The 14517-nt window shown below is 38.8% G+C and overlaps 2 protein-coding genes across 4 annotated transcripts in view; both read right to left on the reverse strand.

The window, feature by feature from the left end:
• Positions 1-709: 709 nt before the first annotated feature.
• top1l (DNA topoisomerase I, like) lies at positions 710-10480 on the reverse strand. 3 transcript variants are annotated; one of them, XM_034870721.1, is made up of 21 exons: positions 10277-10480; positions 9780-9804; positions 7401-7497; positions 7194-7302; positions 6888-6934; positions 6708-6800; positions 6526-6595; positions 6292-6380; positions 6040-6155; positions 5798-5919; positions 5559-5681; positions 4997-5184; positions 4775-4919; positions 4348-4491; positions 3990-4175; positions 3842-3910; positions 3574-3688; positions 2976-3103; positions 2551-2645; positions 2320-2469; positions 710-1990 (listed from the first exon to the last, which is right to left on the reverse strand). In XM_034870721.1, exons 1-21 carry the CDS (start codon positions 10307-10309, stop codon positions 1888-1890), a joined length of 2247 nt encoding a protein of 748 aa, XP_034726612.1. In that variant the 5' UTR covers positions 10310-10480; the 3' UTR covers positions 710-1887. The 3 variants fall into 3 exon arrangements, with proteins under 3 accessions (XP_034726612.1, XP_034726614.1, XP_034726615.1); XM_034870723.1 differs by having other exon boundaries at positions 9780-9806; positions 10297-10443; XM_034870724.1 differs by lacking the exon at positions 710-1990 and having other exon boundaries at positions 2416-2467; positions 2547-2645.
• A 748-nt stretch (positions 10481-11228) lies between these two features.
• The window catches only part of cyldb (cylindromatosis (turban tumor syndrome), b), a 9130-nt gene continuing 5841 nt past the window's right edge, over positions 11229-14517 (reverse strand). Inside the window, exons 9-14 of the mRNA XM_034870366.1 lie at positions 13727-13793; positions 13517-13649; positions 13274-13382; positions 13042-13160; positions 12746-12950; positions 11229-12466 (exon numbers count right to left, since the gene is read on the reverse strand). Of these exons, the coding sequence (XP_034726257.1) occupies positions 12264-12466; positions 12746-12950; positions 13042-13160; positions 13274-13382; positions 13517-13649; positions 13727-13793 (836 nt within the window). The 3' untranslated portion in view covers positions 11229-12263. The remainder of the gene's footprint in view (positions 12467-12745; positions 12951-13041; positions 13161-13273; positions 13383-13516; positions 13650-13726; positions 13794-14517) is intronic.

Raw genomic sequence — 14517 nt, forward strand, 5'->3', positions numbered from 1 at the left:
ACACAGCCCCACCTGCTGGTGAGTAGCTGACAATACAGTTGGTGTTGGAAGCTGAATCATGGGGAAGGAAATTTTAGTTCCCATCACTGACAATAGTTGCAGAAGAACAGTTTTATTTTGTCTGCAAGGTGAATTGTGAGGTATTTTAAGTATGTATGCAGATGGTGACCAGAGCTTCTCTATTTAATGAAGGGTATGCGCCGTGGACAAATAAAAGAGTTATAGGCCAGCCAGATGTTACAAGGAGAAATAAAAATCTTCTGGAGGTCATGACAAGAATGTATAGGATTGCAATGATTCCAGTCACACCACAGCTCAGTTTCTAACATGCAATATTCTTTTTTTAATGTAAAGGATTACATTGGGTGGTAACGGCGCAGTGGAAATGGGTTAAGTGTCTTGCTTAGGCTAACATTGATTTATTGAAATGGAAAATATACCCTGATCTCCGACACCAAAATGCCTTTGGTGTCGGAGATCAGGGTATATTTTCCATTTAAATACATCAATGTTAGCCTAAGCAAGACACTTAACCCATAGACGCGCCAGAGGTGTGCAACCTCTTACATATAGCAACTGTAAATCGCTTTGGAATAAACTGACAGCGGTTTTGATACTCGGATAACATTTCAGAATCCAATCCACTGATAAAGTCAGAATACATTTCTGGTCAATAGAAATGTGGAAAGGAACAAACAAAAGCAGCACATTTACTTGTAGGGTTTTATTTTTTTCTAGACCTACAATGAGCATAAAACTAAAAACATGATCAAAGGCTATGACAAAAGGTAAAACAGGAATAGGATGTTGACTTTACAGCTACTTACAGTTGTCCTATCATAAAAGTGGAATAAAATGAACTGAATTCACATTAAATGTTACATTATTTCATCCTCAATCTTTACACGATTATAAAAACCTGTCTAAAATTGTAACAGATTGGTGATTTTTTTTGGCAAAGTTGATATCCCTCACATATCCGTCGGGGAAGAAAAACACTTTCCATGTAATGACTTTAAATACATCATCTTCAAGTAACAGGGGATATTTTTTCTTGAGACAATTATTAAATTAAGTTAAAAATCAATGTAGACAGAACTATGCAGTAGGATTCAAAGGATGCTTGAGACTAAAAGGATTAAAATGATTGGTTCACATTTACACTGAAAAGAAGTCCCTGATGGAGGCTGTAAAACTAAATATTCACATTCTGCTTGCTTAAGTAAATATTGACATGGTTGCAGTATTTTCCCCTTTGCCTGCCCAGACAGTCTTTCATGCTAAACAATTCAACATAGTCCAGTTTAAAATATCCACCCAAACAATTTCATGGCAGAGCCCCCTCATACACCCATGCGCGCACGCACACACGAAGTAGAGCTCAAATTTCCATTTCCTTAAAAAGGCGCATGGTGTAGTTAAGAAGATCATTCGATTTAACTTTGTCTATTAAAATATAGAATTCATTGATAATACATAGAAGGGCTAAAATACAAAGCAAGTGAACAGAGAAAAATCAAATGAAAACATTTTTTTGTTTTGCTGAATACAGTAGCTAGGACCACAGTTCAAAGTGTAGGCATTGTCAGGTTGTGTCCTCGAGACAGGAGGGAGACAAGGTAAAAATGTCTTCCAATTACTGGGACTATGCCTTGATGCTCAGTTGTGGGTGTAGTTCAGCCTTGATGCCTGATCTCAGATCAGATGTTTAGACTACCCACAACACCCTCCTGCCACTTCATTATAGTCTCATCATCGCGTCTTACCGTGTCTCTGTCTAAAATTCCTGATCAGGTCTGGCCGTTGAGCAAAAGTCGATTTAGCTAAAAGAACAAGTATCCGATAAAAAAACAAAAGTGTATCATAGTTTAAACCACAAATTGGGATTTAAAATTCAAAGTCTTCATCTGCCATGTCGATGGCCCAGGCAAACTTCTCACGCTGGGTTTTGTTGTAGATCTTCTCCACTGGAATGTCCCACTTCTTACACCTAGGACAGACAAATGACAGGCGCATGTCATTATGTAAGCACCATGTTCCTCATTGCATTACCTGTGCACCTTTGTCCAACAAAGATTTTAGGGAAGGGACTGTGGTTCTAAAAAGGGACTGTCAACCCACAATTTCAAAAATACTTATTTCTCCTCTTACTTGTAGTCTTACTTATTATTCTCTAGATAGGTTTGGTGCGAGTGGACCAGTGTTGGGCATATTGGCCATAGAGGTGTCTGCCTTCCCTCCAATATAACGGAACTAGATTGGACTGGGATTATGGTGCTCAAAGTGCCCAAAAAAAAAAAAAATCTAAATACATCTTACCAAGCCACAGAGATGCGAGGGTCCAAATAGTTGAGCTTGGAAGTGCCAAGAGCAATCTGCTTGTTCTCTTCGCGATCGGTCGCCTGCACCTCCAGCTTCATCAGTTGCTCCTCTATTCTCTGGACTGCCTTCTTCTTGGTCTCCACAGCTCTACAGGGGAGACAAGCGCCACACAAGGTTAGAACTATGGTCAACAGGGTTCACCAGGGAGAAAGACCTTTAGACACTTACTTTTTTGATTTCTCATCTCTCCGTACTTTGGCGTCCGCTTTGGCGCTCTTAAGTTCTCTCTTGGCATCAGAAAGCTGATCCCTTTTAGCATCGATCTAAGAAGGGAAAAAAGACAAAGTGATTAGTATCAAAAGTAAACAATTGTTTGTATTGAAGGACAAAAACATGAAAATGTTGAAGTGTCCGGGAGCTCATTTAAAAATAAAAAAACTGAAATTGTTGTGACATCATTTTTTCAAGAAAAAAAAATATTTCCATTAACATTCCACAAATTATTTTGGCTACTGCAAAGTAAAAAACCATTTACTTTAATTACACCCTTTGCATCATGTCATACAACAAGTTCACATTTGAGGAGATATATATATATATATATATATTAATAAGAGTTTGATTGGCAAAGAGTGATGAAACTGCATGCTAACCTTAGTCTGCAGATTCTGCATAGACTTCTCAAATGTCTTTGGTGGAGCCCTCTGATGGTTACACAGGATAGCCACAGCCCTGTTGGCCCTGTTGTAGGACAAGATCTTGGCTGGAATGTTCTCATCCGCTAGGGAAAGAGACGGTGTGTATAATGACTGTATGCAGAATGAATAATGACAGTAGCCACAGCTAGATTAATTATTAATTTCAGACAAGCAATTCACATGTATGAACCTTCTATTGATCTCTACATGCAGGGTTTGTACAGCTTTTTAAAAAGGAGAAAAATCCAGGCCCTTAGGGTGCCGTAAACCAAAGGTTTCCAGACTATCAAAGCTTATATCAACACATATAAATTGTTACTAAAAATGAAAAAGGTCAGGGTACATAAGCACAGAATAGTCAGCATCTGGTGTGAGATGCCAAGAGACAAAAATATATATTTATTCTAACTCAAGCATATTCCTAACCTTAAAACAAAACAAATGTTTAAAATTAATCAATTCCTAAACTCATGAATTTGTACAAACATGTACATGGGAATGAATGAAGTCGGATTTTAGTTGTTTTAGATCCTGACTGCAGGTGGAGACATACCACTTGTGAGCTGCTTTAACTGCTGTTGCAGGGTGATTGAGGCGTTGTAGGTACGGAAGACTTTGGCTGTCAGTCCGTCCATCAGCTCCTGAAGATGCTTGTTCAGAACAGAAGTCTGGGAGGAAACAATAATTGTACAAAGATTGGTTTCATAGTGCCAAAAGAAACAAGTTCATTTAGAAACATTTATGCAATAGTGAATTTTCTGTCAAACTAGATTAAACAAAAAGAATTTATAGTTTCCATCCCCAGGTTACAGTTTGCTTACATTAAGGCGATCAAACAGGTCATCATCAGGCTCCTTGTTCTCCATAAACAACTGAAGATTCTTAAATACCTAGAAAAGGCAGAACACATAAATACAGAGGCAAAGAATGTACACTTAAAAATGAAAAAGACTGCAATACAGTTCTTACCCTTTTCTCCACTGGGACTTTGTTGTAGTAGCGGATAGAGTCTTTACCCAGGAAGTCAAACTCCACCACATACTCCTGGCCGTCGTTCTCTGGATAGAGTTTGATGTGTTCAACTCTCAGCGAGCAGCAGCCCACGGTGTCCGCAGTCTCTCCTTCCTCCTTCTCGTTACCCGCTCTTAGAGCCAGCTAGAGCACATTAGGACAGCTGGATTAAAGCCGGTGAACAAAGAATGTACCCTCTCTGCAGCTAGTGCTTACCTCCACTTGCAAGTTACAGTCATTGTTAAAAAGCAATTTAACATTAAACTCCCTAAAGCTATAGACACTCCATAATGTCACTAGTGATAATGTACCTCACCTTGTCGATAAAGTAAAGTGCCACAGCCCTCTGTCTGATCCTCATCTCCTTAGACTTCCAGTCTTCATGGTACTGGTTTCTGATACGGTCCACACATTTCTTCAGTCTACGAGCCGTTTCATACTTCTGCCAATCCTTCTCTCCCTGCAGACAAACAGCGTAAACAATTGAGTAACTAAGGAACTAGATGGGGCCATGTTTGTCAAACATGCAGACAGTCTGAACTTGTATTAAATTAGGTGGTTGTTGCACAGTACAGCAAGTAATGGGACATTTTAGTCTCAATATTTACATTCCAGTGGAGCACACTTAACGGATTGTCAAGTTTTAGAAAGTTCAGAATGAAACCATGCAACGTTAACTCTGGAATGGCTGGAGACTCATTTAAACCAGATCAAAAACTCCTTTTAGTGCAAACTCAGCCCACCTTGATCCTAGAGCTGGGGTTCAGCATAATGTATTTGATGGAGCCTTGAATGTTCTCCGTCCACGACACCAGCCACGTCACCTTGTTGTCATGGCGAACCTCTTTCCACTTAGTGCCCGGAGGAGGCTCTGGGTGCTTGGAATCCCTATGAGGAGCATATCAATTTATTATGCTCACTTAAAAACATCCATTCCCCACCATTTAAAAAGAACCTTCACTCACTTGCTGCAGTTAATGATGATGTCTTTAGGCCTGATGCGTCGTTTCAGCATGCCCATCTTAGGATGGTCTCCACGGCCGCGGAACAGCCCTGGGGGCTCAATGCGGAAGTTAGCAATACGCTCCCTATGGTTGTCCATAATGCAGAAGCCGTACTCTTGCAAGAGGCGCTCATTCTCCGCCTTTATTTTCTACAAAGTGTAGGAATGAAAACACATCAGAACTCCATCTTGTTCAATTTGAAGGCAGTTTCAAAAAATACCTTCATACAGCATCCAATTTTATTTAACACGTGAAAAAAGGTAATGTGGTGGTAATGTTGAATGGTTGCCGTACTAAACAATTGACTTTGAGTAACTGATTTAGAGCTTCAACTGTCAATGTGTGGGGTAAAGTTATATTCAATTGGGGCCATGGGCCATTTTCAACTACTATATTAAACAAAACAAGGCAACACAGATGAGATTGTCTGACCAATGCTTTTAGTCACAAACCCGTAAGGTTGATTGATATTTTGTGTGGCCCAGTATTTTAGTTCCTAGTTTTGATATATGTAGTAGTTTACCAGTTTCTCATCCTTTGTCATGGCCTTCCTGGCTTCAGACTGAGCCTTGAAGTATTCACTCATCTCAGTGAAGTTGCACTTCTTCAAATCTGTGAGCTTAGATTTTTCCTCTGCAGTCATTTCCTGTATTAACAAAACGTGGTACGATCACAAGACAAATCTTTGCAAAGTTCTACACTGACAACACGACTGTACACAGATTTATTATTCCAAAAAAGTGTATGTGTATTTCTTCCTACCTTCCTCCAATCTTTAAAGAAGTTTTTGCGGAAGATGTCTTTTGTGGTGTACTCGTGGTCCAGCATTTTGGCAAAGAACGTGGCAACCTCTTCTGCCTCTGGGCTGAGCTTCATTGGCTTACCTGACGGGTGCAAAAAAAAAAAAGTGCATTTGTCCACCCCTGAAATGCCATTGCACGATTCAACGATATAACCCTTGACTAATGCAAAAGTTGAGTACTGTCGTAGGGAAATAGTCTTACCATCATAGTAAAATTTAACGTGACTAGGAAGAGGCTCATATGGTGGTGCAAACACTGGCCCTTTGTGTTCCAGAAACTTCCATTTGCTGCCGTCTGTGTATCTCTCTTCTTCCCACCTAGAAATTAACCAAATCATGTGTGTAATGTACTTGATTCAACAATAGCATGTAATACATCCATACATCCGTACTCCACCCCCACACTGATCAGCATGTAGATATATCGTACAGCTGGTTGGCATGGATAACTCACCATTTCCACTTCTCCTCTGGCTCTTTCTTTGCTTTCTTTTTTCCATCAGTGACTTCCCTTTTGTTTTTTGTCTTTTTGGGCTTAATGTCCTATTTATCACAAAAAGCGAAAGTAATTATGTTCAAAGAATTCCAGCACAATTAACACAAATCTCAATTTCAGGTGCTCCAATTTTGTGCTTTAGACAAAAAAAAAAACAATCCCAAGTTAGCATTCTACATCACCTTTGCTTACCTCATCTTGTTTCCTTTTCTTGGCCTTCTTGTCATTTTCAGTCTTAATTTTTTTGGGCTTGAATTCCGAGCTAAAAAACAATTTGTGTTACAAATTTGATCACAGATAACTATAAAAAAAAAATACCCTAATCCTATGAAATAGAGACATGGAAGACATGCATGAGACTAAAGGCTACTCACTCATTATCATCATCCCTTTCCCTTTTTAGGGACTTCTCATTTTTAGGAGAGTGGTAAAAGCCATCCTCAGGCTCAGACTTCACTTGTGGAGGGCTGCAAAAGAAAACAGAAATGGCTTTATCTAAGAATAAATATAGTACCTGGGTGAAATCTAGAGTAAAATATAGATTCAAGACATACCTGGCAAAGCCATTCTCCTTTTTGACTTTAACATCAATGGACTTCATCTGGAAAAAGTTAAGTTGTTAGAGTGCAAATGACCAGCAACCCTCCAATTCCCAACCCCCTTTTCATAGCACTATGATAGGAGCAACCAAGAATATGTCTATTGTACACGAGTTGCCCTCAACATCCACCCCATTGAGAGACCAATTGAGTATACACAGACACACTTGTTAAAGAAGTTTTGCAAGAACAGTAATATCCCAATATTACATGCACAACCATGTGTGCCTTCTTTAATGAATTATGTGCATGGTAATTCACCTTTTTCTCCTTGTGCTTGTCCTTGTATTTGTCTGTGCTGCCATCTTTGTGCTTCATCTTTTCCTTCTCCTTGTCTCTGTGTTTTTTGTCAGAGGAGTCCTTGTGATTGCTAGTTACAAAAAAATATAAATGTAGGTGGTTTTACGCGGGGGGGAAAGGTCTACTTCGAGGAGAAACCTGCATTTAGAGTATAAAAGCACACAATACCTATTGCCATGCTTTGACTTCTCCCGTTCTTTATCCTTCTTGTGGTCCTTATGTTTGTGTTCCTTCTCTTTATACTTGTCTTTATGCTTGTGAGAGTCTGAGAAAAGAAAAAACAAAAAAACTGCTATCTTCTAGAGTGAAAGGAGATGTTAAATGAAACGATCTAATAATGGACTGAATAAACGGTAGGATTGTTGTGAGCCTACATTAGGTACAACATCTACTTAAGGGCCATAGTACAATCATTTATACAAATGGCAAACACAAACACATGCAATTAACCAGATGGTAATGTGAACCCCCCCCCCTCCCCCCAATTTGGCACAAAAGATCTAAAAATGCACCACAATCTCAATTTAATGTCCTGAAAATCTATTACACAGTAGCACAGCACCACCTACTGCCCATTGTTTGGGACAATGAAACATGCCAGTGAGTTCACCCTCTTTAATTTGTAAACCACAGCAGGAGAAAGAAAAAAAGAATACGATGGAAAATCAAGTCAACGTGCTTTAAGGGGTTCAAAGCTAGAGACCTGGGGTGCTTTTCATTACAATAACTTTGGCTTTCTTGCATTCCCTCTCCTCACGTAACCTGCAAATCATTTCCCCTCTATCATGGAGGATCTTCCAATCCCTTAATGCATGCTTTTGGAGGAGCAAGAAAATACTGATGTACTACAGTACAAGTCTTTTATCAAGTAGCGGGACATAAATGCTTAACCTTTCTATGTTCGTCATATTTGTTTTAAACTGTCAGAGCGCACACACACACACACACACACACACTATTAAAAGGTATTGCATACATTCATTGTTTGGCAACCATTTTCGTTTTAAGAAAGAAATAACTGACACGTATTGTTCCATTTCTTAAAAATGAAAAAAATACAGTAGGTATAGTGACATTTGAATGGGTAATTTGTTAGAGTTAAATTTGATTAATAAGGGTAATTGCATTAATGTCTTTGTCACTATAATACACAATTATATAGTAACAAGTTAAGAAAATGTTGTCAACTACATTTAAAAAAAACATATTTGAAAGCACACCTGTCACTAGCAGAGCTTGCAGGTAACAGCCTAGTGTATTAACATGTCCTAAACATCAAGTTTTCCACAATTCCCCTGGTATTCCATGTGTTGATCATGGAGTACTTTTTCTAATGAAAAATCACTAAACTTCGAGCATTACTTTGTTGGTTATTGTCATTGGCACAAAGAGAGTGGACTTGTGTAGATTTCACTTGCGTGAAGAACTATGATCTGTGACTGACTAGGGAACATGTACTAAACGGTCCAAAATGTATGCATACAAGTATGATTTGTAGTAGATAAATGGTTGAGAGCATGGACAATTGTCAACTGAGCAAGGCCATCGTTAAGATGCTCTGTTTCAGACTGTTCAGTCTGAAGGGAATGAATATCACCAGCTAGAAGTGAAGCCAAGGCCCTTTATGCCCAATTATTGATGAATGACAACAACAAAAGGGTTGACTGGTACAGCTGTGTAGATGATTTTTAGTGAGAGAAAATTCAATAGCAGATCAATACTAAATGCTTGTTGTTGGTGTTTAAAGTGTATATCCTATTAAAAAGTTAGTCCTAGATATTAGTTATAAATATGGATGGTGCCTTGTATGATTGATATACGTTTCTATAGCTTATCTGGACAAAATCATAATAGCATCACAAACTCTAAAAACGGACTCACTTTATACTATATATTACTGTCAAGATGCTCTAATATCCAATACCTCGTTTAACTTGTGCGATTATCAATTCAAGTTGATGACATGTGCTGACTGGTAAATGTGGACCCAACTTAAAACAGGTGTACTCTCTCCAGCGATTAAAAAGCATTTACCCTCGTCTACGTTATTTAAAGAAATAAAGAAGAATAAGTCGAATCTTGGTCACTACGTGGGATCTTAATGAAGCCCTATGCCTTCGCATTTCTCCTTCACACAGCCATCTACACTTCACAGCCTGGGTTCAGATTGCAGTACAGTCAGGCCGCTACACCGAAAAAAAGAAAATGGCGCAGAGACTAAGTCCTCAACCCCCAAACCCTTACTTTCAGGTGGGAAATATGGTATTAAAAGTCACCCAACAAGAAATTATAATACGATAAACAGATAAAACACCTCGAGGTATGTACCAATAACGATTAGAATCAAGAAAATAATTTGAGGAAATGCTTTTAATAGACCTCCCTTTTGAACAATAGGCGCTTGTGAGTGAGACAGAGGACTTAGTCTCTGGACGCCATTTCTGTCCTCTGCTGAGAACTACCGTAACGTTACATTTGCTCAGTGAAGACGTGATAGATATAAGAGAAATCATCCTTTAACTTGTTAGATTTATGTCACAAACTTACCATTGAAACGAGACCCACCGTCAATCTGTAAAATAAAAATACAGAAGAACGTTAAATATCATAGTAGCTAATAAGCCGGCTAACTAACTTTGAACTTGCTGGATGGAAAAGCGAGTTTGTTAGCTACCCTGCTAGCTAGGCTAGCTTGCTACGCTGCCTGGTAATATGGCTGATACCGAAGCCACTACGGCTAACATTGGCTACAGCTAACGCAAAATTAAGTGTGGCGTTACCCCACTTTGTCTCGGAGTTCATGCCTTGCCACACAAGCCTGGAAGCTAACCAGACAGTACCTCTCCATAAAATTACAAATTAAAACGCGATTAAACGTGTCAAGACGCTGTAAACAACAATATGAGTTGGCTTAACATTACAAACACACTCGGTTAACCCGCGCTAGCAGGCACTATTCACTGTTAGCTAAGTTACCTTGTCAAACCAAGATAATAAAACGGTAGCAAGAAATTGTACGCGTCAAGCACAAGTGATGACATTACCTGGTCCTCACTGTGGGAATGGTCCCCACTCATTTCCTAAACGCGTAATTTGATTGAAAAATCAAAAATGAGTAACGAGTAGGGATACCACACACCGGCGAGGAGATACAGACAGAATGAAGAAAGACACAGTTGTGTAAGAGAGCAAGTCCCAATTGTACACCAATGCGCATGCGCCTCAATTTAAATGGTAGACTCGTGGCTCCTCCTCTTGACCAAAACGTGTTGCTCTTCATACCCACGATGGTCACACTGTCCTGAGTGAAGGGTACACATGTAGCCTATCAGGAGCACAAGCTGGTTCAGTACTCTACTTGTCTGTTTGTATTCAGTTGATCTGAGAAGTGATAGCAAAAGGAAAAAGCAGCTCTTTGTACATGGTATTTGTAGAAATGATAGTAATATAATTTCTCATCATCATTGTGTCCAAAGAGGCCTGTCCTTTCAGATAGGTTATATACCCATCTGTTTGCCATTTAGTGAATATGCATATCGACAAGCTATACAAACTTAAATGATTTCAAACATGGCGTAGGCCAGAATTTGTGGCACGTAATGTACAGTAGCTTTTGCCCTCCACAACCAACAGGCCTGTAACAACTCAAAAGGCAAAGATGATCAGTTAGTCAGTTGCTGAGGGAATTTAAATTTAAAAAAGATATTGTTCAGAATTGTAACCACCTGAAATCTCCCAAAACTAAGGTTTCAGTCTAATCTTTATAATCCTCTTTAGATAATAAATTAAAAAGGTGTTTGACTGTTCGAAACAGATGATCATTGTACAACTGTATCAAATCTAAATATACAGGACAGCAGCCCACAACACAATTTTAAAATGATTGTATTAAATCCTACTTTAGACAATGCTAGACATTGTAGCTTGCACTTAAATATTTGTTAAATACTTTTTATGAAGCCAATATTTCTTTCACCCATCAAATCAAGCAAATAACCCTCAGAGGTTATGATCATTTATACTCATGTGGTTTAGTGGGCCTGAATACATACTAGTGTTAAGAAAAAAAAGTTTCTGTTAGAGATGATTAAGACTTGATGGTGGAACTCAGTGAATAACGTTAAAGAAATATTCATTTCTTTCACAAGAGGGCACTGCAGTCCATAATATATCCTGTAGACTCAACATTTAGTATAAGATTAATTTTATTAGCATAAAAAGGTTTTAAAATGTAGTTGATTGAACTGATTAAAATGCATTATTCCGCAATGTAACTGGCTGCTAAAATAACATGATGCTAGACAGTGATTTATCTTAAGGGAATGCTGTGTGTTTGCTAGACACAGTGAAGTAAATACAATACAAAAGGACATAGGCTACATGTACCAATTATCTGTTTTTAAAGCAACGGCCCACCAAAATAAAAGCATGTCGTTTATATGACGTGGAGGCTTCAGGGGTTCGAGTTCACAACTGATAATGCACGAGTTAAAATTATGAAACACCAAACCAACCAAGTAGTCTCACATAGCCAGGTCTCCACAGCAATGTGTCAGCACTTGAGTACATCAACAAGTGCTTGAGTGTACTTCAACTTTACCGGCAAAAAAACATTCACTAGACACTATTATATACATTTATGTGTAATGCCTTTAATGTCACCATTTCCTTTAAATATATACATCTTATCTTTACACGTTCGTTTAAATTATCAGTGTAATAAGAGATAAATCAAGAGATAAATAAGGTAATGTGTTTACAGTGTATTCCGTTTCCTGCTCATTCGGTCTCTCCTTGCATATCTACAGTGCATCAACGTTGACTACAATCATTTATAGTTTAATGTCTGCATTCAAATTGTTTCTCTTCAACAATATTGTATTTTCCCACCAACTGATGTTAAAAGCATATATTTCAGTTCCTGCTGTTTGGATGTGATAACCAACACAAAATCTTATAGATTAAGGAGAGATGCAAGGTTATTAAGGCACTGTTATGGGAACATAGTGTCCTCAACCTCATGTGCGTTTACTATTCCTGATGGCTCAGTTTTGAAAGTGGCATGGTTGGGTTGTGGTATAAAAACATATAAGGGTCACACAGCAACCTGCGCACAAGTTCAGGAGCCTGGGAGGGGTTGGAGCGAGCCAGCTCCTCTTCCGGCTGGGACAGAAAGTCACCTAGCTCTGGACAAGCTTGGATCTCAGGAATGTTGTAGCCATGTTGATCGTCACCTGTAAGAAGAAAGAGTGGCTTAAAGATTAGACATCAGCTCAAGAAGCGATACAAAATAAAATAAAAAAAACAGAGTGTCAGACGTCAGAGTGTGGATTTATCCAAAACTGTTGAGGCTGCCTTATCAGAAAACAAGGCAGTCAAGGGTAACCACTTCTTAGAAAAAAACATGTCATAGTTTGCAAAAACAGAAAAAAAACTGTCTTGTATGTAACTAATAATGACACTAATGAGAAACAACCTATTAATTCAAATAAACAAGCTGAAATCTATCTTACCGCATCTGTCTGCCATGCTGTCAAAAAAGAGCCAGGAGTGAGGATCAGAGCCGTATTTGACAAAGGACACATAGTGGCTGGTTTGAATGCAGAGCACAGCAAACAGCTGCATCGTGTGCCTGGGCACACAAGTATTAGAGGCTACATCTGCTGGTACTGCTAGAGTTTTGGGGGAGTGATCCTGCCGAGACGGATGTGTGTGAACCTTGAAGAAAAATAGAAAGTTTAGAATTTATACATGTTTACAAGTTAGGGGAGCGGGATACTTGTCATCTAAAACAGCCATGTGGTTTTACCTGTGAGTTGCAGGTGGAGCAGTACTGTTTTATTCTCCCTGGTTGCAATTTTCTATCTGGTAGACACTGAAGACACTCGTACTCTGCCAAATGCCCACAAACGAAGCATTCCCTTGGAGCTGTTATGAAAGTAGGTGATCAGTATGAGTCTTTAAGCTCTTCAAAAACACTATTAAAAAGTACTATTCTATTCACATCCTTTATGACTTAATCAGTTATGCCTGTTCCTCACAATTGTATAGAAGATCTGTGACGTCCAGTTCAGTAGAGGGAATGATGTGAGAAAACATCTTATACTTGTTTCCAAACCTTGGCATCTGAACCAAGAGACAGGACGGCATCTGAAAGAAAAATAGGAAAAGCAATATTGGGGTTGTATGACTGTAAAGAAGAAGAAAAAAAAAACACACCAAAAAAACAAACTTGATTTAACCACCCCCGGCTTCTTTTCATTTTAAGAGGAGCACATGCTCACCTCTTCAAACTTGAGGTCTCCTGACAGGCAGGATGTGTCCAGCAGCTGTTGAACGGTTGGCATCTGTCCCATCTGTTCTTTCTCTAGAAAGATCTGGAGAGTATAAGCACCGTGACATATGTCTTGTCTCGATCTGAAAAAGAAACAGAATTTTAGTAACTCAACACAGTCAAATGGGACAGGATATTTAACTAAGAAATAAGATTGTACCTGAGCTTAAGCAGTGGCTCCATGCAAAGCACTTTCTGAAAGAGGACCGTGATGAACTCTTCTGGGTCTGCAGTTAATTAAAGTAAATAATTCAATTCTATTTATAGTATCAAATCATAACAAAAGTTTTCTGAAGACACTTTACAGAGTAGGTCTAGACCACACTATAATTTAAAAAGCCCCAACAATTTTAGTAATTCCCAAGAGCAAGCAATTAGTGCAGGAGAGGCGAGGAAAAACAACCTTTTAGGAAGAAACCTCGGACAGAAGGCATTACAGGATGTATTAAAAACCTATTGAATTGTAGGCTTCATTATGTTATGTTGCAACTACTCTGGGGGTACTTTTGAACAGGAAACAAGTATGTGTCTGAGAATTTTTCCAACGCAGGTGTGACATAGATTTTATCTACAAGAAACCGTTGCGAAGTTTGCCGTGATTAAACTAAGCCTTATAGTGACAACTATATTGTACTGTAAAGAGAAGTACTTCCACTTTTGGCTATGGGTTACCAGTGTACAAAGTCACATGATCCTGCGGGGCCCGTGGTGGGTGGATGGGATGGTAAAGACATGTGGTTCTGCCTGTATAGAATGCCTACCTTATTTTTAAAACAAAGTTTGTGTTTCCCCAAAATGGTTATTGCGCTCTGATAACGTGTGTGGGGCAGCGGCTTATACACTTTCCCATACTAGCAGCCTAAAATCTGCTTTTATACAAACCCGATTCCAAAAAAGTTGGGACACTGTACAAATTGTGAGTAAAAAAGGAATGGAATAATTTAGAAATCT

The sequence above is a fragment of the Etheostoma cragini genome, chromosome 4, assembly GCF_013103735.1.
Source record: "Etheostoma cragini isolate CJK2018 chromosome 4, CSU_Ecrag_1.0, whole genome shotgun sequence".
NCBI classification, from domain to species: domain Eukaryota; kingdom Metazoa; phylum Chordata; class Actinopteri; order Perciformes; family Percidae; genus Etheostoma; species Etheostoma cragini.